Here is a 23,276-nt window from a genome sequence, read left to right as displayed (position 1 = left end):
GAAAGTCTGTCAATGTGATCTCATCACTGGAGTCGACTTGACGAAGCATAATAAAAAAAATTATTGTTACTGCCTTAGGTAGAGACAGAACATTCTGCTTTAGGTCACTAGATGGCGCACCATAGATAAGCAAGGGCCGCGCTAGACAACTTTCACTGCAAGTAGAGCATCGGTAATTGAGGCCAAAGGAGTTGAAACATTTGAACGGTAGATTCCTAGAGAGGATTTGGAGGAGAGGAGGAGAACAACAGCAGGAGAGCTTCCTCTTCCGGCTCTCCGCTGAGAGGTTGGAGGTGGGGAGGGTGGCTCTCCTGGTCTTCCCAGGGTGGAAGCAGCAGCTGAAAGGTGAGCTGCTGCGGACAGGTGGAGGAGAGGCCAGAAGCAAGTAGGGCTGTTTGGGTTTCCCCAGGGTGTAAAAACAGAGAAGCAACGAGGCTGAAACATGTCAGCTGTTACATCTTCCTTCCTTCCTTCCCCGGATTTTATCCCACTGGTGGTGCATGCTTTAAAACTGGTACCTGCATTTTTCTGTGTGTTGGGAGATTTTTTCCAGTCTCCTCCCTATTAGGGTTGATTCCTTGTAATTTTATGGGCGTGTTCTTTTCTTGGCAACAATTTGAAACTGATCTGCCAGTACTGTCTTCAGGAATTTTGTTTTTACTTCCATATCTAGCAAACACAGGATTTCCTGATAGTGTGCCATCCATGGATTAATGTGACACAACTGTGCTTAACCCATTTTTTTTTTTAAAGTTATTGAGCCTATTTAGGATGTTCGGATTTATAGTGCTGAAAATACTTTAATGTATTTCTCAAAGTTGTGGCTGTAACAGTTATGTGGGGGGTAAAACTGGCTTGATTTACAATGGTTGAGGTGTACCACAGTCATGGACTCACCACTTTTAACAGATTAACAGCGTTGGAAGGGACCTTATAGGTCATCTAGTGCAAAACACACAGACATCGCTCGAGCAGGAGACCTTACTCCATTTCTGACAAATGGCAGTCCAATATCTTCTTGAAAGTCTCAGGTGATGAAGCCCCCACAAAGCCCCCACAACTACTGAAGGAAGCTGTTCCATTGGTTGATTGTTCCAACTGTCAGAAAGCTCCTCATTTCTAGGTTGAATCTCTCCTTGGTCAGTTTCCATCCATTATTCCTTGTCTGGCTTTCAGGTGCTTTGGAAAATAGCTTGACCCCCCTGCTCTCTGTGGCAACTCCTCAAATATTGGAACACTGCTATAATGCCTTCCCTGGTCTTTCTCTTCACTAGATTAGCAATGCATAGTTCTTGTAATTGTTCTTCAAATGTTCTAGTCTCCAGTCCCACTAATCATCCTGGTTAATCTTTTCTGCACTTTTTCTAGTCTCAACATCTTTTTTATACTGTGGTGATGAAAACTGGATGCAGTACTCTAGGTGTGGTCTTACTAGGGCTTTATAGAGTGGTGTTAGTACCTCACTTGATCTTGATTGTATCTCTCTTGTTAATGCAATTTAGGATTGCATTGGCTTTTTTGGTTGCCACTGCACACTGCTGGCTCATATTTAGCTGGTTGTCCACTAAGACTCCAAGATCCTTCTCACAGTTACTGCTATTAAGCTTGATTTCACCCAGTTTATATGTGTACTTTTGGTTGTTCTTACCTAAGTGTAGGGTTACTTTACTTTTCTCTACATTGAATTGCATTTTGTTAAATAGGGCTCAGTGTTCAAGTCTGTCAAGGTCCAGCTGGATCTTGAGTCTATCTTCTAGGCTGTTAGCTATTCCTGCCAGCTTGGTATCATCTGCAAATTTGGTAAGTTCCCCTTCTATTCCCTCATCTAAGTCGTTTATGAAGATATTGAAGAATATTAGGCCTAAGACAGAACCTTGTGGTACCCCACTGCTTACTTCTCTCCATGTAGACATTGACCCATTAAGGACTACTCATTAAGTATGGTTTGTCAGCCAGTTGCGAATCCATCTGGTGGTATTGCTATCTATCTCACTTTTTTCTAGCTTACGGAGAAGTAGGTTGTGTTCTACTTTGTCAAATGCCTTGCTTTATGTCCACAGTATTTCGCTGGTCAATTTAGTCACTATGTTGAAGAAAGAAATAAGATTGGTTTGGCATGATCTGTTTTTGACAAAACTGTGCTGGCTGCTAGTTATTACTTTACTCGTTTCTAGGTGTTGAGAGATCTGGTTTTTTTTAAAATCTTTTCCAGTATCTTCCCGGGTATTGATGTTAGGCTGATTGATCTGTAGTTTCCTGGGTCTGTTTTTCCCCCCCTTTTTTGAAGATGGGAACCACATCAGCTCTTTTCCAGTCCTCTGGTAGTTCCCCGGTGTTCCAGGATTTTTGAAAGATGTGGTGCAGTGGTTCTGAGATGACATCTGCCAACTCCTTTACAATTCTGGGATGTTATCCATCAGGTCCTTGTGATTCGTATTCATCAAGATCAAGCAGGTGTTCTCTTAATGTTTTTTTTTTTTTTTTTTTTGCTTTTTTGCTTTTTATTTTCAGTCTGTTATGTTTCTGGTAGGTTGGGCTATAGCTTCTTTTTGCATGAACACACTTGGAACATTCACAACTGACTTCTAACAAACGAAATGAATTGGAAATTGAAAGGAAATTGCAAGTCACAGTCATGTTACACTGCACTGAGCAGACCACGGTGATTCACTTAATGACACAAGTAGAACAAATGTAAGTTGGCATGGTTAAATGATGGCATAGTTAATGATCACGCCGTTTAGGAATGGACTTGCTGGTCCCAATGGCTTTCGGTAAGTGAGGATTACCTGAATTGGGTTGAATTTGTGATTGATCTAAGTCAACAAGTAAATTGAGTGGGTATTTGAACTTAGATCTCACTAGACATGCATATTGAAAATGAATCATACTTAATGTAAGTGGTTAAAATAGCATTTTGGCATCTTTGGCATATTTTGGCATGTAATATACATGCTTTTTGTTTTTGTTTATTTCAAATGTTGTATAGCCATTATGTAAACAACAATTAAAGTAACCCTTTTATGTGAATCTTACAGGCAAAAGAATGCCATAGAGAGCACTGTGGAGAACTGAAAATCACAGGCAGCATTAAAATGCAAAGCAAACCAAGGCAGCAATCAAAATCTTTTTACTTCCTCCGGAAAACTCCAAAACTCTTCTTCTTCCCCAGCAGGTGACATACAAGGAAGAGAAAACTAGGAAATGAGTTTTGAGCTAGACAAAATAGAGTATGTGGAAGAAACATATCAAAATATCAAGAGGGATCATTTCATAGTTCAGAAAAAGAGGGAAATAGCTGAAAGTCAGTAGAAAGGAAAAAGGTCACTTGGATAGCCACATAAGGCAGATCAGAATACAGGCTTCACCCGGTGAGGAAACAAATAGTAGCTTGAATCAAGGCTCCATCCAACAAGGAATTCAGAGTATTTTTGATGTCCTTAAGAATCCAAGAATGTCAGTGGTGGAAAAGATCCACAGATGTGCCTATTGTGGGGAAAGTGCAGATTGTAGATCACAGCTGATTATGCATGAGAGGATCCACACTGGAGAAAAGCCATATCAATCCTCCCAATACAGCAGAAGCTTTGGTCAGAATAGCTTCCCAGTTGTTCATGAGAGGACTACTCCCACCAAAGAGGAGCCATACCAGTGCTCACGATGCAGCAAAAGCTCTAGTGAGCAGGGCAAGCTGATAATACACCAGAGGACTCATACTGTGGAGAAACCGTTTGAGTGTCCAGATTGTGGGAAAGGTTTCAGTCAAAATTCCTACCTGGTGATACACAAGAGGATTCATACTGGGGAGAAACCTTATAAGTGTCTGGTTTGTGAGAAAAGTTTCAATCGGAATTTTGAACTGGTGATACACCAGAGGACTCACACAGGAGAGAAACCATATGAATGCCCAGCTTGTGGAAAAAGTTTCAGTCAGAATTCCAACCTGGTGATACACCAGACAACACACACAGGAGAGAAACCATATGAATGTCCAGTTTGTGGGGAAAAATTTCGTCGGAATTCCCACATGATGATACACCAGAAGACTCACACAGGAGAGAAACCGTATGAGTGTCCAGATTGTGGAATAAGTTTCAGCCAGAATTCTGATTTGGTGAGACACCAGAGAATTCACACAGGAGAGAAACCATATGAATGTCCAGACTGTGGGAAAAATTTCAGTCGAAATTCCAGCCTGGCAATACACCAGAGGACTCACACAGGAGAGAAAGCATATGAGTGTCCAGAATGTGGGAAAAGTTTCAGTCAGAATTCTCATCTGATGACACACAAGAAGATTCATAAAGGAGAGAAACCATATGAGTGTAGAGATTGCGGGAAAAGATTCTTTCGGAATTCAGACCTGGTGATACACGAGAGAAGTCACACAGGAGAGAAACCATATGAGTGTCCAGATTGTGGGAAAGATTTTAGCACTAGGTCTAGTCTTATAAATCATGTAGGTATACATACAGGGGAGAAACCATTCAAATGCCTGGAATGTGGACGGTGTTTCACAAAAAATTCTTCCCTTACTGCGCACAAGAAAATCCACATGATGCAGGAAATGATAAGTTTAGAGAAGTCTTGAAATTCATTTCTAGTATCCTAGTCAAGATGAAAAACTGATTACTGACTCTGTGGCCTGATTCTTTTAGCCAAATGTGTCATATCAAAGATGAATGCAAAAAAAAAAAAAAAAGGAAAACATTCGTTCGATAAAGGCGAACAATACATATCTGGCCGTCAGCAGAAGTAACTGTATATTTACGTTAGCAGAAATGGTGCAATTTGCAAATTGGGCAGTATAGAACATAGAAATGCAACATTCAGAGTTTCATCCTTCTGGACCCTGGGTGTCCTCCAGATTTTGAGGCCAGAATTTTCCAGCCACCATATCCTTTGCACAAAATGTCTATGAGTCGTAAGCAAGATTTCTAATTAGTCCAATAAGCTGCTGAAGCTTCTAAAGAATACATTGTAAAAAAAATACACACATGTGGTTGTAACTTGAGCAGAAGCATTGTGATTTTGAGTACATCATTAACAATGCCTGCTTTGATCTTTCTTTTCTTGAAGTGCCTGCTTGTTACCCCAGCACCCCAGCATTAAGATGCTGTCTTGTTTGTTGCAACTGCCTTGGTGTTGGAGCTGTGAGAAATAAATTATATGGTACAAAATGTTTCATTTCTAAAAAAGCATTGTGCGGCTCTTTAAATAGCTTTTGAGAATGAAAAAAATGGGTATTGTCAGCACTGCTGTGAATTTGGGGGTAAGATAATGTAAAGCTGTCTTCCCAACACATGGGAGATGTTTCTATTTCTTTCACTCCTCTCAGGGTTTCTTTTTAAAATTTTCCAAATAATCTGTACAAGCAAAGAAGGAACAATTATTGGAGCAGAGAACTGGAATTTTAGCTATGCAAATGAATCAGCTGATTTTGCTGATTTTAGAAACACTAAAGAATTGCAGGTTTGTTCATTTCACTAACACAATTCAGAGGACTGGTTATATATATTTTTTCTAGGGGGTCACTTTGCATATGGTCCCTGTGCAAAAGGACGCCCGCAACCAGGACAAGGTCAGGGGTGAGGAGGAACCAAGAACCTCTTCACCTAAGCCTCCAGCTCCAGGTAGCTTCAAATTTAAACATTTGAAAGTTTCTACATTTTAAAATATTAAAATTACATTTAATGTTTCACTCATTTTTGGTGTCCTTTTTTTTTTTTTTTTTTTGCATAGCTGTCGTCATGTCTCATTATGGTTAAGAATAAAAAAAACAAACTTGAAATAGCCAAAACCTCTAAATCTTTTGACAGGACTTTATTACAGTGCATAATTGTGCATTCTAAAGTAAGGCTTAGAATCCAACCTGGTGAGGACAAATTATAGCACTAGCACTTAGACTTATATACCGCTTTACAGAACTGTACAGCTCTCTCTTAAGTGGTTTACAGAGTCAGCATATTGCCCCCAACAGTCTGGATTCTCATTTTACCGATCTGGGAAGGATGGAAGGCTGAGTCAACCTTGAACCTGCTGGCAGCTGGTGATGAGCAGAAGTAGCCTGCAGTATTGCATTCTAACCACTGCACCACCACAGTTTAATTATAGTTATTAGCCATGGATTTCTTATTTCTTTGGGGAATAAAGTTGGATACTTAAGACAGGGAAAATAAGAACTTGAAAGTTTATGGCTTTGCTGACTACTGCAAGTTCAATGCAGAATGCATTTTTTTTGGAGGTGTCTGATGCGTACAACCAAAACCCCAGAAGGCAAGAAAGAGGGACAATGGGTATGAATCTGGGCATAAAAATAATAGTTTATGTAATGATTAAGTGCAAAACACAAATATTATGTGAATTACAATATAGAAAGAAGGCACATTAAAACTAACAGAGAAATAGGGAGTGTGGAAGCCCCCCTCCTAAAAGAACGAAACATTTTGGGGGATATTAAAAGAGGCAGAATATTATATTTCCCCAAAGGAGAAATGGAGAAACATGTTCTTAAAGACAGAAAGAAGCCTCAGTCAAAACACCTTCACTTCCAGCGATGGGATTATTCTGTCTGGTTACTGCTGACAAGAGATGTCTGGGTTTGTGTGTGTGTGTGTATGTGCGCATGAGCGTCCCATGGCCACAAAGCGAGGTAGTGGGGCAGAGGATGAAACAAGACTTGGGGGGTGGGGAGGACGAAATGAGGTGATGGGGGGGTGGAGGAAAAAGCTTCTTAATTGTTGCTGCAAAAAAGCAGAAGGCTGAGCGACGCACCAGCGGAGGTGGGGGTGAAGGACAAAATGTGGTTGGGATGGAGGGTGAAGCTTCTTGTCCTAGTTCACTGCCGCAACAGAACAGGAAACTGAGCAAGGCACAGAGCCCTGATGCTGGCGGAACGAGGTGGCGGAAGCCAGAGCAGCTCCTTCCCCGTCTCACCTGGTGGCGGTAGCCAGCAAAGTGCCTCCTGCCACCACTCGCGTTCCATCACCGGTTGCCTGGAGCCCTTGGTTGGTTGCCTTGCCACCTGCTTTCCATTTCCCGCCCAGCTCCTCTTAATTCTCTAAACCAACCCTTCACTAACCTGCTTTCCAGTTCCGTTCTCTTTGTGAGCTTTTTTTTTTTTTTTGCAATGACTTGGAAGGTCTGATTGATATATTTTTTTTGTCCCACAAACGTTTCTTGCTCAGCACGCAGCAATGGAGAATGGAACTGGAAAAAGGTTAGCGGAGGAATGTGATTGCTCTGGAGTGGGGTGAAGGTTATGATTTGGCATCGTGGAATGAATCCCAAATCCTAACCCACACCCCACCCAGAGCAATCACAATGCCAAATTGTAACCCCCACTCCATCCCAGAGCAATCACAATACCTAATCCAAATCCCCACCCCAAAACAATCACAATGTCTAACCGGCTGACAAATCTTACTCAAATGTGTAGTTGTCAACAGACCTACGTCCACATGGAGGGAAGTAAGCAGTGTGTAGCCCAGGCAGCATTTTAGGCCTAGTACTCATCAAAATCTTCATGAACGATCTACAGGAGGGAATAGAAAGGGAAGTTATCAAATTTGCAGATGGCACTAAGCTAGCAAGAATAGCTAACACCCCAGAAGGCAAGCTCAAGATCCAGAAAGACTTGACAGACTTGAACACCGGGCCCTATCTGACAAAACGATATTCAACAAGGGTAAAAGTAAGGTTTTACATTTAGGCAGGAAAAATCAAAGGTACAAGTACAAATTAGGTGTAACCTGGCTCAAAAATAGTACCTGTGAGAAGGATCTTGGAGTCCTAGTGGAGTCATAAACAAGAGTCATAAGTGTGAGGCAGCAGCCAAGAGCTAATACAATCCTTGATTGTATAAACAGAGACATAAAATCAAAATCACGTGAAACTTTAGTACCGCTTTATAAATCCTTAGTAAGACCACATTTGGAATATTGCATTTAATTCTAGTCACCACAATATAAAAAAGATATTGAGACTCTGGAAAGAGTGCAGAGAAGAGCAACAAGAATGATTAGGGGGCTGGAGACTAAAACATATGAAGAACGGTTACAAGAATTGGATAAGTTTAGAGTAATAAAAAGGATGAGGGAAGACATGATAGCAGTATTCCAGTATTTGAAGAGCTGCCACAAAGAGAAGGCGGTCAATTTATTTTCCAAAGCACTAGAGCGCGGGACAAGAAACAAAAATTCATTGGGGTGGATTGCATTATGCATGTGGGCATGCATGCAAGCACTATTGCAAGCGCGCACACCCTTTTGGCACCCGAGCAGAAAAACGTTAGTCATCACTGCTCTACAAAGTTTTCTGGTGAGAGTTACTTGGCTGGCCAGGAAGCATTCTCTAACACAGTGGTTCTCAATCTGTGGGTCGGAACCTGTTTGGGGGTCAAATGACCCTTTCACAGGGGTCACCTAAGACCATCAGAAAACACATATTTTCCATGGTCTTAGGAACCGAGACACCAATTTTATGGTTTTGGGTCACCACAACATGAGGAACTGTATTAAAGGGTTGCGGCATTGGGAAGGTTGAGAACCACTGCTCTAACAGATATAAGTTCACACAAATGTATTACGTGACTATCTCAAGGATTACTTACAACTATCCACAGATCCTCCCTTTGCAGAAAAATCTCAATGTTTATGCTCCTTGAGAATTCATCTCCTTTAAGAGGAACTAGAGGAAATCCTCCTCCCATTCCTGTAACACATAGCATTGCGCTGCCTTTACAGGCCAATCATCCTCAACCTCTCTCAGGTTCATGAAGAAATATTTACCTCAGAAAAACTTTACTTCTGGCTCTCTTGGGGGCACTTCTGGGCCCATATCCTGTCAGGGAATTTCATAACCGGGTTGCAAATGGAGTCGTAGACATGAACTTCTACTTTTAAGTAATAAATATATTGCAACTATATATACAGTAAACTAGATGGGAGGAGCATCATCAGTTAAATCAACACAGCAGGAACATCATGAGGTAAATTACAGACAACACACACAGAGGGAAAAAATGGCGGGAAACAAGGAAACTCCCCTTTACATTCACAGCAGTCAATCTCATCTTAGATCGCCTCATGCAGCAGCCAGTTCTCTTCAACCAACTAGTTATAACTGCGTATTCTTACTCATTTTCTAACCGTCACAGCTATTAATTTAAATATTTTAACAAGCTGCCTCCCCTGAGAGCATCTGGCCAACTGCAATGCCCTAAATTCTTGGGAGCTGCATTATAGTAATAAAGATTTAAGATATAGACAGGCATTGATCTCCGCTGAGAGTCACCCCTACAAAACCTATTCTGTAATCCTGCAAAATCTTCATGAATTTTTAGAGCTCAACACCTAGCTACGGTAATCTCCACAAGTAGCATCAGGTTTCACTTTGCTCAGAAGTCAGTACCTAGCAATCAAAAATGACTTGACGGGATTTAATCAGTGAAAACTTCTTGCCAGAGCCTTAGGTAGATATGGGGGAAACACATGTGTTTTTCAGTCACTATCAGGAGGTGGCGGATCAGGTAGACAACATCTATGCCATAATACAATAAGGCAGTGTTTTTCAACCACTGTGCCGCGGCACACTAGTGTGCCGTGACATAGTGTAAGGTGTGCCGTGGGAAAAACACTTTATATATAGTCAATATAGGCACAGAGTTAAAAAATTTTAACATTTTCTAATGGTGGTGTGCCTCATGATTTTTTTCATGAAAAAAGTGTGCCTTTGCACAAAAAAGGTTGAAAAACACTGCAATAAGGGGCCCCTGTGGTTGAGTTTAAGGAGTTAAAACCATAGAGTACTACATTTCTAGAAAGGATGGAAGTAGAGGAGAATCGCAGAGTTACTTCCGGATGACTCATGGGAGGAAAGTGGTGTGCAGAGCGGCTTTTGTGCTGTTCCCATGCTCGAAGCAGCAGCTGGAAGGTGAGTTGAGGGCAGGTGGGAGGAGAGTCTGGGAGCAAGTCGGCCTGTTCGGCTCCCTCCACTGCCTGGAAGCAGAGAAGTAACTGGGCTGAAGCATCTCAGCTGCTGCTGCTGCAGGCTCCTTCCCTCCCCAATTTTTTTACACTTGTCCTTTTTATCTTTCAGTTTATCGGATAGTTTTTTATGCAATCGTCCTCGTTTCTTTTAGATTTTTTATCTTTCATTTTTAGTAATATTGTTGGACTGGGCTTTTGTAACCCTATTTTTCAGAGTTTCTCAAGCATCTTCAGTTTCCCCTTTAAGATTTTAAAAATCCTTCCCAAGCTATCTCAAAGTTTCTTGACAACAGCTCTTTTAACGTCTAGGATGCTTGTTTAATTTTGCTCTATTGCCTGTACCCGCATTGTATTGAATTCCAATATGACATGGTCACTTTTCCTAAAGTTCCTGATGTTTTGACACACACACCCCTATCATTTCACTACTGCTAGTGAAAAAATACAATTATTGAGGACCGTTTGGGAATGTTCAGTTATATACACAGTCCTCACTTACCACTCCTTCCCAGAGCCTTCAAACTTACTATGGCCCGGTAAAAGAAGACATACACCTGACCAGAGGTGGGTTCCTACCAGTTCGCACCTATTCGGTAGAACCGGTTCGTCAAATCTACCGAACCGGTTAGAAGAGGTTCCACCAGTGGACCTCTTTTTTTATTCACACGTTTTTTTTCTTGTGTTTCGTCTTGCACCCCCTTCCTGTTTATTGTAAGCCGCCCTGAGTCCCCTCAGGGAAAAGGGCGGCCTATAAATGTCATTAAAATGAAAAAATGAAATGAAATGGACCTGGAAAGCAGGCCACACCTACAGAAGAGGTTCCAAAAAAATTTGAAACCCACCACTGGCAAGGATCTTGTAACTTGACAGCTTTAAGACTTCCATGATTCAATGCCAGAGTTTCTGAATAGCTACTTGGACCGACCTAAGTACTAATTCATAATTTCCTATCCGGTCACATGGGCGGCAAGCCACTCCCATCCGGTCACATGGGTGGCAAGCCACTCCCACAAAGGAGGCCACACCCACAGAGTAGGTTCCAACAATTTTTGAAACCCACCACTGCACCTGACCCATTAATTTGTGGCCATTGTAGCATTTGTTCAGTGACCACACATCAGCAGTTCCTGTGATTATGCAGGTGCAAGAAAAGGAGTTGCACCAATTTGTGTTCTGCCAACTGATGCACATTTATGATGGTCCCTGCATCCTACACTCATATTCCCAATTTGTGACATTCCCAGCTAGCTTCTGACAAGCAGAATCAGTGGATATATTGGCAGGAAATTAAAAGTCACAGTCATATGAAATTGCCTTTAACAACCCACAGTAATTAGCTTAATTATAGAGGAATAGAGGTAAGTTGGCACTGTCATGTTTAATGATTGGGTTGTTTAGTGACTTGGATACAAGTTCCAATTGTGGCTGGTAAGTGAGACTGCTTGAATTGTCAGCAGAGTGCTTGTGGACAGTGTTTTCTGGCCTTATTTGGAGCTAAGGACTTCCATGAGGAAAACTGGTACCTCAAATCTTGCAGAAACTTTAGGCATCATTTCATCAGCCTCAAGTTAGCTCAGAAGGTTTGATTGTAACCATTTTGGGACGTTTGGTCAGACATAGATTTTCTCCATTTATACATGTGTGGATGTATCTGTATTTATCTCTGTATGTATACGTCTACAATTATATAAGCTATCCCTAGCAGTTCCAGATATATTTGATGATAATCTTTTGCACTGCTAAAAATTTGACCCAGATCAATGGGAATTTCATGATTGATTAATGTAAGAGGTTATTCTAGCATTGTGACATGTTTGCTTTTTTGTTGTGATATACTTTTTTTCTTTTTCTCATATTTTCTGTAACTATTTTATAAATAATTAACATTATACTTTTCTTTGAATCCTATAGACAATGAGGATAGCAATAAGAACATTCTGGACAACTGAGAATAACAAGCAACTTTGAAAAGGAAAGCAAACGGATCCAGCAATCAAACGGTTTTTAATTTTCTTTAAAAAACCACACAATTCTCCTTCCCTGGCAGCTGATTGACAAAAGAAAGAAAATCAAAACAGATTCTGAGCTGGAAAGGTAGGTTATGTGGAAGGATTGCATAAAAAGTCAATGGAGATTATTTTCCATTCAGAAAAAGAGGGATATATACAGTGATGGTGTTCAAAAAATTTTCTTACCGATGGGAAAGCACCTTGCTGTGAGTGACATCGATTTGGCCATGCCCACTCAGTCACATGACTCCAACCAAGCCACGCCTACAGAACCCGGTAGGAAAAAAATGGAACTTACAGCTATTTCAGCCTTTCTACCTATTATTTTCTGCCCAGGGTCTGAGGTAGCTAAACTCAGAATCTGTCAAAGGACTCCTACATGCCATCCACTCTCCCTTAGCCACGTGTTGCCCCATTTCCCCTACTTCAGCGGCCCGCTTGGCCCTTACTAATCTCCCCGCTTCCTCCACACAACCGCCTCTTTCTTCATCCCGTAGCCTTATTTTCCTCTCACAGCTGGCTGCCAGGGAAGACAAGGCAGGGCTGAGTTGTCACTGCTGAGCTCCCCGCCAGCCCGCATTTGTTCACTCCCCTCCCCCTTGTTCGGAGAAGACTATTAGCCTCCACTTCTCTAGCATGCCGAAAAAGAGCTTCAGTCCCATGACCATCACCGCTGTCGCCTCCCGGCCCTGTTCTTTGTGCTGGCCATGCACGCACACCGCTGACACAAAGAACTGGGCGGCAGCGATGGTCATGGGACTGAAGCTCTTTTTCAGCGCGTTTGAGAAGTGGAGTCCGGTAGTTTTCAGAGCAAGAAGCCTGCAGCCGCCATCTCTTTTTTGGCCCAAGAAGCCTCCAGCCAGCCACTGCTGCCACCTCGGTTCTGGCTGGCGGTGGCTGGGAGGCTTCTTGCAACAAGCGGGGGGGGGGGGAGGTGAACAAATGTAGGCTGGCGCGGAGCCAGTGGCGACAGCTCAACCCTGCCCTGTTTTCCCTGACAGCCAGCCACGGGAGAATGGTAAGGTCACAGGACGAAGAAAGAGGTGGTCTTGGGGGAGGAAGTGGAGAGTTTGAGTAAGGGCCGTGTAGGGCCTCTGAAGGAGGGGAACACATGGTGAAAGGAAAACGGGTGGCATGTAGGAGGCGGCCCCGGGAAGGCCGTAGCTGGGGAATGGCACGTTTCTCGATCCGGCTAAGGTGGGTGGCAAGCTGGTGGAGGCTCGGGGGCAAGGCAGGAGCTGGGGAAGGGCTCGTTACCTGACTCAGCCAAGGCAGGCAGCGAGCGGGTGGAGGCTCTGGACCTCATGGAATGGCATATCCGTGGGCCCTGGCCTTCAACAGGTGGCATGCTTACCTTTGGTAAGCTGAGCAGAGCGGGCGAGGCGTAGAGGCGACTGGTGAGGCAAATATCTGGGCCGCATGGTGAAGGCAACATATAGGGCAGGGATGGGCAGGGCGAGCGTTGTGCAGGTTGGGCAAGTGTGGAAGGGGGAGGGGCAGGAGGGGAAACCAGAGGTGGTATTTACTGGTTCGGCGAACCAGTTAAAATTGCTGCTACCAGTTTGCCCGAACCGGCTGAATACCATCTCTGGATATATAAATCTGGAAGTCAATTGGAACGCCATGTAGAGCAGAAAATGATGCAGGCTGCGCTCTGGGAGGAATAAAACAGCTTGAATGAAAGCAGCACTAAACAAGCGATCATCCATATTTTGATCTCCTAGGAATATCAGTTGTGGAAAAACTCCATAGATGCCCCTGTTGTGGGAAAGATACAACTTGCAAATCACAGCTGGTTACGCATGAGAGGACCCAGACTGGAGAGAAGCCATACAAACAATCTGAATGTGACCAAACCTTTGGTCAGAACAGCTCCATTGTGGTTCACGGAAGAACCCATACAAGAGAGAAGACGTATAAGTGCTTCTAATGCAGTAAATACTTTAGTGAGTATGTCAAATTGGTGATATATCAGAAGACACAAAGAAGAGAAACCTTTTGAATGTCTTGATTGTGGGAAAAGTTTCAATCATAATTCGAGCCTGGTGAAACACCAGAGGACTCACACAGGAGAGAAACCCTTTGAATGTCCTGATTGTGGGAAAAGTTTCAATCATAATTCGAGCCTGGTGAAACACCAGAGGTCTCACACAGGAGAAAAATCCTTCAAATGTCCTGTGGGAAAAGTTTCAGTCGTCATTCAAACCTGGTGAAACACCAGAGGACTCACACAGGAGATAATCCCTTTGAATGCCCTATATGTGGGAAAGGTTTCAGTCAGAACTCCAACCTGGTGTACCACCAGAGGACACACACAGGAGAGAAACCCTTTGAATGTCCAGATTGTGGGAAACATTTCTATCAAAATTCCCATCTCATGAGACACCAGAGGACTCACACAGGAGAGAAACCCTTTGAATGTCCTGATTGTGGGAAAAGATTCATTTGTAATTCTGACCTGGTAATACACCAAAGGACTCACACAGGAGAAAAACCCTTTGAATGTCCTGACTGTGGGAAAAGTTTCAGTCGTAATTCGAGTCTCATGAGACACCAGAGGACTCACACAGAGAAACCTTTTGAATGTCCTAATTGTGGGAAAAGTTTCAATTGTAATTCTGACCTGGTGATACACCAAAGGACTCACGCAGGAGAAAAACCCTTTCAATGTTCTAATTGTGGGAAAAGTTTCAGTCGGAATTATGGTCTGGTGACACACCAGAGTACTCACACAGGAGAGAAGCCCTTCGAATGTCCTCTCTGTGGGAAAAGTTTCAGTCAGAATTCCTACCTAATGAAACACCAGAGGACTCACACAGGAGAAAAACCTTTTGAATGTCCTGACTGTGGGAAAGGTTTCAGTCAGAACTCCTACCTGGTGTACCACCAGAGGACACACACAGGAGAGAAACCCTTTGAATGTCCAGATTGTGGGAAACATTTCTATCAAAATTCCCACCTCATGAGACACCAGAGGACTCACACAGGAGATAAACCCTATGAATGTCTTGATTGTGGGAAACATTTCTGTCAAAATTCCCACCTCATGAGACACCAGAGAACTCACACAGGGGAGAAGCCCTATGAATGTCCTGATTGTGAGAAAAGTTTCTTTCATAATTTTGACCTGGTCATACACCAGAGGATTCATACAGGAGAGAAACCATATGAATGTTCAGAATGTGGGAAAAGTTTCAGTCAGAATTCTCATCTGATGACACACAAGAAGATTCACACAGGAGAGAAACCATATGAGTGTCCAGATTGTGGGAAAGATTTTAGCACTAGGTCTATTCTTATAAATCATGTAGGTATACATACAGGGGAGAAACCATTCAAATGCCTGGAATGTGGACGGTGTTTCACGAAAAATTCTTCCCTTACTGTGCACAAGAAAATCCACATGATGCAGGAAATGATAAGTTTAGAGAAGTCTTGAAATTCATTTCTAGTATCCTAGTCAAGATGAAAAACTGATTACTGACTCTGTGGCCTGATTCTTTTAGCCAAATGTCTCATATCAAAGATGAATGCAACCCCCCCCCCCCAAAAAAAAAACATTAGTTCGATAAAGGCGAACAATACATATCTGGCCATCAGCAGAAGTAACTGTATATTTACGTTAGCAGAAATGGTGCAATTTGCAAATTGGGCAGTATAGAACATAGAAACGCAACATTCAGAGTTTCATCCTTCTGCACCCTGGGTGTCCTCCAGATTTTGAGGCCAGAATTTTCCAGCCACCGTATCCTTTGCACAAAATGTCTATGAGTCATAAGCAAGATTTCTAAGTAATCCCAGTAAGCTGCTGAAGCTTCTAAACAATACATTGTAAAAAATACACATAAGAGGTTGTAGCTTGAACAGAAGCATTGTGATTTTGAGTACAGGGTTCTTCATTAACAATGCCTGCTTTGATCTTTCTTTTCTTGAAGTGCCTGCTTGTTACCCCAGTAGTAGCAGCATTAAGATGCTGTCTTGTTTGTTGCAACTGCCTTAGTGTTGGAGCTGTGAGAAATAAATTATATGGTACAAAATGTTTCATTTCTAAAAAAGTATTGTGTGGCTCTTTAAATAGCTTTTGAGAATGAAAAAAATGGGTATTATAAGCATTGCTGTGAATCTGGGGGTAAGATAATGTAAAGCTGTCTTCCCAACACATGGGAGATGTTTCTATTTCTTTCACTCCTCTCAGGGTTTCTTTTTAAAATTTTCCAAATAATCTGTACAAGTAAAGAAGGAACAATTATTGGAGCAGAGAACTGGAATTTTAGCTATGCAAATGAATCAGCTGATTTTGCTGAGTTTAGAAGACACTAAAGAATTGCAGGTTTGTTCATTTCACTAACACAATTCAGAGGACTGGTTATATATTTTTTTTCTAGGGAGTCACTTTGCATATGGTCCCTGTGCAAAAGGACGCCCGCAACCAGGACAAGGTCAGGGGTGAGGAGGAACCAAGAACCTCTTCACCTAAGCCTCCAGCTCCGGGTAGCTTCAAATTTAAACGTTTGAAAGTTTCTACATTTTAAAACATTAAAATTACAGGGCGGGGCATAACCTTTTCCTAGGGGGTCACAGCAACACTTGTAATAACAACACAAATAATTCATACACCATTCGAAAGCCCATCAAAAACTGAGTTTATTGACACGATTTAATAGTCAGTATGACCACCATTAGCCCTTCGAACAGCATTCAAACGAGGTGGATAAGAACACAACAAATCTTCAAACAGTTCCGTTCGATTTTCCAGATTTTCCAGAGGGCGGGGCATAACCTTTTCCTAGGGGGTCACAGCAAGATCGACAGCAGTTTACAACTTCCGCGACACCTCATTTTAAAGCCCATAAAAAACTGAATTGAATGAGCTATTAAATGTTAAATTTGTTTCGGTTGAAACTTTGAGAATGAATTTGGAAACTGTGTTGAAAAATCTGGAAAATCGAACGGAACTGTTTGAAGATTTGTTGTGTTCTTATCCACCTCGTTTGAATGCTGTTCGAAGGGCTAATGGTGGTCATACTGACTATTAAATCGTGTCAATAAACTCAGTTTTTGATGGGCTTTCGAATGGTGTATGAATTATTTGTGTTGTTATTACAAGTGTTGCTGTGACCCCCTAGGAAAAGGTTATGCCCCGCCCTGTACATTTAATGTTTCACTCATTTTTGGTGTCTTTTTTTTTTGCATAGCTGTCGTCATGTCTCATTAGGGTTAAGAATTTTTTTAAAAAAACTTGAAATAGCCAAAACCTCTAAATCTTTTGACAGGACTTTACTATAGTGCATAATTGTGCATTCTAAAGTAAGGATTAGAATCCAACCTGGTGACGACAAATTATAGCACTAGCACTTAGACTTATATAGCGCTTTACACCTTCACTTCCAGCGATGGGATTATTCTGTCTGGTTACTGCTGACAAGAGATGTCTGGGTTTGTGTGTGTGTGTGTGTGTGTGTGCGCGCGCGCATGCACGTCCCATGGCCACAAAGCGAGGCGGTGGGGCGGAGGATGAAACAAGACTTTGGGGGGGAGGACAAAATGAGGTGATGGGGGGTGGAGGAAAAAGCTTCTTAATTGTTGCTGCAAAAAAGCAGAAGGCTGAGCGACGCACCAGCGGAGGTGGGGGTGAAGGACAAAATGTGGTTGGGATGGAGGGTGAAGCTTCTTGTCCTAGCTCACTGCCGCAACAGAGCAGGAAACTGAGCAAGGCACAGAGCCCTGATGCTGGCGGAATGAGGTGGCAGAAGCCAGAGGAGCTCCTTCCCCGTCTCACCTGGTGGCGGTAGCCAGCAAAGTGCCTCCTGCCACCACTCGCGTTCCATCACCGGTTGCCTGGAGCCCTTGGTTGGTTGCCTTGCCACCTGCTTTCCATTTCCCACCCAGCTCCTCTTAATTCTCTAAACCAACCCTTCACTAACCTGCTTTCCAGTTCTGTTCTCTTTGTGAGCTCTTTTTTTTTTTTTTGCAATGACTTGGAAGGTCTGATTGATATATTTTTTTTCCCCTCACAAACATTTCTTGCTCAGCACGCAGCAATGGGGAACTGGAAAAAGGTTAGCGGAGGAATGTGATTGCTCTGGAGTGGGGTGAGGCTTATGAGTTGGCATCGTGGAATGAATCCCAAATCCTAACCCACACCCCACCCAGAGCAATCACAATGCCAAATTGTAACCCCCACTCCATCCCAGAGCAATCACAATACCTAATCCAAATCCCCACCCCAGAACAATCACAATGTCTAACCGGCTGACAAATCTTATTCAAATGTGTAGTTGTCAACAGACCTACGTCCACATGGAGGGAAGTAAGCAGTGTGTAGCCCAGGCAGCATTTTAGGCCTAGTACTCATCAAAATCTTCATAAACGATCTACAGGAGGGAATAGAATGTTTTGGGAATGTTTTGTATATTACTTTAAAATTTTCAAATTTGAAAGGATATGCATTTCATACAAAGAGTATGGCAACCTTTCATAGATTTTTGCGTGTGCTTTTACAACCCTTTGAAATGTCACTTTGCGGAGTTTATTTTTTTTTTGCCATATATAGGCAATCACCTCTTCTTTCTAACTCTCCTTTTTGCTAGACTCTGCCCCATATGTTTTCTCCGGCTTTGTCCTAATGGGCATATAAGGCAATTTACAGAAGCAAGTGGCATTTAGCAGACTTAAAATTTCTTGCTTCAGAAATGAAACACTGGGCATGTTTGGACACAGTCCTAGCTAGTATGAATGAAGCTCGCTCCCTTGGGCCCTCTGGCCTGTTGATGCTCCCAGGTCCTATATCCTTGGGAGCCACAGGAAATTGGTCATAAAAGTTTAAGATGTAGAGAGGATTTGATCTCCACTGAGACCCATATCCTTACAAAAATGCAGGAATTTTTTGATCAGGTTTCAAGCTGCAAACTAACACCCTCCAAATATTCTGCTCAGGAATAATCAAGGCTACATTCTTACTCGGGAAATTGGGGAGACTGCTCTAGCAAGATCCACTCCAATATTACAGGTGGGGAATTCATGTTGCACGTTCCATTAGTTTATTAATGGAATCAAGCTAGCAAGCTGGCAATAATTTAGGGAGTCTGCACACAAATAAGTGCTTCATGAGCTTTTAAGGCCCAGAATCTAGTTAATTTTAAAAAGCTAAGTAGGGTCAAGCTTCTAGGGTTGGACTAAGATGACCTACAAGGTCCCTCCAACTCTGTTAATCTGTTTAATCCATCTTCAACGGCACATAATCAATTAAACAATCTTGCAACTGCCTTAGGCTGAGACAAACTGATTTTCAGCTTTATATCAGTAGATGGCGCACTATAAATAAGCAACACTCACCACTAGACAACTAGAGTACAGCGGAAAGTTGGTAAAGGAGTCGAAAGGAGTTTAAACATTGTCTGGAGATTCTCAGTTATCCAGGTCATGGTTGTCCCAAAGGTGCTTTTTCAAGAAGCAACCGGACTTCCTGGTTTTTCTTTGAAGATCTTTCCTTTCTCATGCAAGAAACTTCTTCAGCTTTGACATGGAAGCTAGTCATTTGCATTCTTTTAGCAAGTTTATAAGGTCACCTCGAGGCTTATCTGTGTCATCTCAATGATGCAAATGGGTGTGTAGCCTTTTTGGAACTGTTGAAAAAACTGTGTTCTAGATTGGAGATAGATAATGCCGTATCCCTCCCCCTCTGTTGAGAGAGGGCTGTTCACTTTTGACATACACTATATTGCCAAAAGTATTCGGTCACCCATCCAAATAATCAGAATCAGGTGTTCCAATCACTTCCATGGCCACAGGTGTATAAAATCAAGTACCTAGGAATGCAAGACTGTTTTTACAAACATTTGTGAAAGAATGGGTCACTCTCAGGAGCTCAGTGAATTCCAGCACGGAACTGTGATAGGATGCCACCTGTGCAACAAATCCAGTCGTGAAATTCCCTCGCTCCTAAATATTCCACAGTCAACTGTCAGCTGTATTATAAGAATGTGGAAGTGTTTGGGAATGACAGCAACTCAGCCACGAAGTGGTAGGCCATGTAAACTCGTCCAACATCAGTGTGTGATCTCACAAATGCACTTCTGGAAGAATGGTCAAAAATTCCCATAAACACACTCCTGAACCTTGTGGACAGCCTTCCCAGAAGACTTGAAGATGTTATAGTTGCAAAGAGTCCCCCCAATCCGATGGACCGATTTCACGAATTCTAATTCCTGAGGCTGCTTGGTAGTGAGACACACACACACACTACAGTCTGGGTGAAAATGGTAAATCTCTGGCTTTTCCAGAGTACCTTTTATTAGGAAAGTTCAAAGAAACTAGATCATCAGCAATTAGTACAAATAATGTTAACAAAGGATTTCACAGTATGTTGCAAATCACTTCTTGATAAAAGGATTTCACAGTATTCTATCATTCCACATCCTGACAGAGGAGGCAGGAGGGAGGAACAAAAGGTTTTACTGTTGCTTTGATAAGGGTAGAGAGTTGTAAATCACATAGAAAGCTACATCTCAGCCTAGGCATATGGGAGTGACTGATTCTGTTACATGAGGCGGCATTTTGATTATCAGGCAAAAGGATGTTCAAGCTTGCAAGGCTAATTCATCTCTGCGTGTTTATATCTCAGATAACAGAGGCCTCTCATTCCTGTGTGTATTTGTGTTTTGCTATTCACATAAACACTTGAAATGAATTCGACCCTCTCTTATCTAAAGCTTTCCCAGGATTGTTTTTTTCTATATGGCTTCTTGGCAAATGTTCACTAGGATCAATTCAAATAGTTTATTATTCTTTTGATCTCAGCTAATTTACCTGGCCAATTATGGGGCAGATTCCCACAGTGGACCGACGTCATATTGAACCCTATGGATTAGGAATGGGATGTCACTTACAGTAAGTTCATATGCGAGTAAAGGCAGGTGAGCAAATACTTTTGGTAATATAGTGTAGATGGCTTCTTTTACTCCTTTCAAACCAGCAAACCTCTCTGTCCAAAATGTGGACTTTGAGTGGCCTTTATCTTTTAAATGCAGATGGACTGCTGAATCTAGTCCTGATGGATTTGTTCTCCTTTGTTGCACCATGTGTTTCTGCAGTGGTTGTTTTGTTTCCCCAATGTACAGGTCTGCACCTGGCTCACTGCATTGTACTGCATATACCACATTGCTCAGTTTGTGTCTGGGTGCTTTATCCTTGGAGTGGACAAGCTTCTGCCTTAGTGTTTTCTTGGGTTTGAAGTGTCACTTGGTCAACCAACAAAACATACATAACATGGCATGCTGGATTCTCTTGGATGCAGCCCTGACCAGCAGGAGTGAAGTTGGCTCCCTTAAAAGTGTTTTGTCTGATGGTGCTGCCATGTAATAAATCTGTGGGAGCCACAGGAAATCAATCATAAAGTTTTGGAATGTAGAGAGGTTTTGATTTACACCCAGAGTCACCCCTAAGAAAGGTCATTGTGCAATTGTGTAAAACCTTCATGAACGTTTACGGCTCAGCACAATCTTCTAAGCTATGTAGCATCACATTTCACTATTTCACTAGGCTCAGTTGCAAAGGTCAGTTGATAGAAGTAAAAAACAAGTTGATAGCATTTAATCAGTGAAAACATATGGAAACGCCTTAGATAGAGATGGAACAGGCATGTTTTTCTGATACCTATCTGGAGATAGTGATCAGGTAGGCAACATCTGTGCCTGAAAAATAGAAAATGCATGATAAAGGAGTTAATACCACCGAGTACTGTATTGCTAGAAAGGATGAGAGGAGAAGGGCAGAGGAACTTCCCGATCACTCCTGGGCAGAAGGTGGTGTGCAGAGTGGTTTTTGTGCTTCTCCAAGGATTGAAGAAGCAGCTGGAAGGTGCTTTGAGTGCAGATGGGAGAGAGTCCTGGAAGCAGAGAAGCAACTGGGCTGAAGCATCTCAGCTGCTGCTGCAGGTTCTTTCCCTCCCCAAATTTAAGCCCACTGGTGCTGCACACTTGAAACTGGTGGCTGCAATTTTCCTTCTGGTGGGAAGATTGGAAAAGTCTCTTCCAAGTTAAGGTGGATTCTTTGGGAATGGCTTCCCTCCAGAGGTTGTGGGGGCTCCCATCACTGGAGGGTTTGTGACAGAGCTGGGAGGGACCTTGCAGGTCTTCTATTCCGACGCCCTGATCAAGCAGGAGACCCAACATCATTTCAGACAAATGGCTGTCCTGCCTCTGATTAAAGCCACCAGTGATGGAGCCCCCACAACTTCTGAAAGGAAACCCTTCCACTGGTTCACTGTTCTTAGTGTCAGGAAGTTTCTCCTTAGTTCAAAGTTGCTGCTCTCCTTCATTAGTTTCCATCCAGTTCCTTGTCCTGCCTTCCAGGGCTTTGGAGAATGAATTGACCCCCTATTCTTGGTGGCAACTCCTTAAGTATTGGAAGATGGCTATCATGTCACCCCATTCCTCCCTTTCACTGGACTAGATTTACCCAATTCCTGCACCCTTTTTTATATTTTAGCCTCCAAACGCCTAATCATCCCATCTGCTCTTCTCTGCGCTCTTTATATTGTGGCGATCAAAACTGGATGCAGTATTCCAAGTGTGGTTTTACCAAAGCCTTATAAATTGGTACTAACACTTCATGTGATCTTGATTCTATCCCTCTGTGTAGCCAGCCTAGGACTGTGTTGGATTTTTTGGCCATTGCATCAGACTATTGGCTCATATTTAAGTGATTGTCCGCTAGGACTTCAAGATCCATCTCGCAGTTACTGCTGTTGAGCCAAGTTGTACCTATTCTGTACATTGCCATTTGCATTTTCTTGGCTAAGTGTAAAACCTATTTTTTTCTCTCCATTGAATTTCATTTTGTTGGATAGGGCCCAGTGTTACTCAGCATCTGGTTAAATCTGCTTCCTCTCAAGAAGTCTTGCTGACCACCTCTGTGCCTCTCTCCACTCTGCTCACCTCACCCATGAATTGAGTGGACGAGCGGCTCTTCTTAATCAGAGGTGCTCTGGAGATTGTCATCTCTGCTGGCCTTCTGTAGCTGCTCTGCTTATTTTTTTTTAGTTCCATGTCTTACCAGTAACCACGGTGCTTTCTATTGGTGCTGCATCCATGTATTAACCAGGTTCAATTGTGGTTTTTAAAAATAGCTATTGAGGATCTTTTCGGATGTTCAGTTGCAGAGGCAGTCCTCACCACTTCTTCCCTGAGCCTTCAAAGTTACTACAGCACTGTAAAAAAAGTACACCTGGTTCACAAATTAGTTGTCATCGTAGCACTTGTTCATTGACCCCAAGTCA

The 23,276-nt window shown here is 42.5% G+C and overlaps 2 protein-coding genes across 4 annotated transcripts; both read left to right on the top strand.

Annotated features, from left to right (window-relative positions):
• Positions 1-40: 40 nt before the first annotated feature.
• On the top strand, positions 41-5,628 carry LOC106537769 (uncharacterized). 2 transcript variants are annotated; one of them, XM_014052005.2, is made up of 2 exons: positions 41-345; positions 3,039-5,628. In XM_014052005.2, exon 2 carries the CDS (start codon positions 3,455-3,457, stop codon positions 4,589-4,591), a length of 1,137 nt encoding a protein of 378 aa, XP_013907480.2. In that variant the 5' UTR covers positions 41-345; positions 3,039-3,454; the 3' UTR covers positions 4,592-5,628. The 2 variants fall into 2 exon arrangements, with proteins under 2 accessions (XP_013907480.2, XP_013907481.2); XM_014052006.2 differs by lacking the exon at positions 41-345 and adding an exon at positions 357-2,694.
• A 4,216-nt stretch (positions 5,629-9,844) lies between these two features.
• On the top strand, positions 9,845-15,550 carry LOC148047552 (uncharacterized). 2 transcript variants are annotated; one of them, XM_087711538.1, is made up of 3 exons: positions 9,845-9,933; positions 11,901-12,083; positions 13,723-15,550. In XM_087711538.1, the coding sequence occupies exon 3, from the start codon at positions 14,169-14,171 to the stop codon at positions 15,435-15,437; it is 1,269 nt and encodes a 422-aa protein (XP_087567664.1). In that variant the 5' UTR covers positions 9,845-9,933; positions 11,901-12,083; positions 13,723-14,168; the 3' UTR covers positions 15,438-15,550. The 2 variants fall into 2 exon arrangements, with proteins under 2 accessions (XP_087567664.1, XP_087567665.1); XM_087711539.1 differs by lacking the exons at positions 9,845-9,933; positions 11,901-12,083 and having other exon boundaries at positions 14,170-15,550.
• The last annotated feature ends 7,726 nt before the right edge of the window (positions 15,551-23,276 follow it).

This window comes from Thamnophis sirtalis, unplaced genomic scaffold, assembly GCF_051295495.1.
Source record: "Thamnophis sirtalis isolate CommonGarterSnake01/CBP01778 unplaced genomic scaffold, rThaSir2_p1.2 scaffold_3, whole genome shotgun sequence".
In the NCBI taxonomy this organism is placed as follows: Eukaryota; Metazoa; Chordata; class Lepidosauria; order Squamata; family Natricidae; genus Thamnophis; species Thamnophis sirtalis.
The sequence above is the reverse complement of the archived record's forward strand: the minus strand, read 5'-3'. Positions and strand labels throughout refer to the sequence as shown.

Coding starts and splice junctions, on each gene's coding strand:
- LOC106537769 (XM_014052005.2), top strand. CDS start 3,455: ATGTCAGTGGTGGAAAAGATCCACAGATGTGCCTATTGTGGGGAAAGT.
- LOC148047552 (XM_087711538.1), top strand. CDS start 14,169: ATGTCCTGTGGGAAAAGTTTCAGTCGTCATTCAAACCTGGTGAAACAC.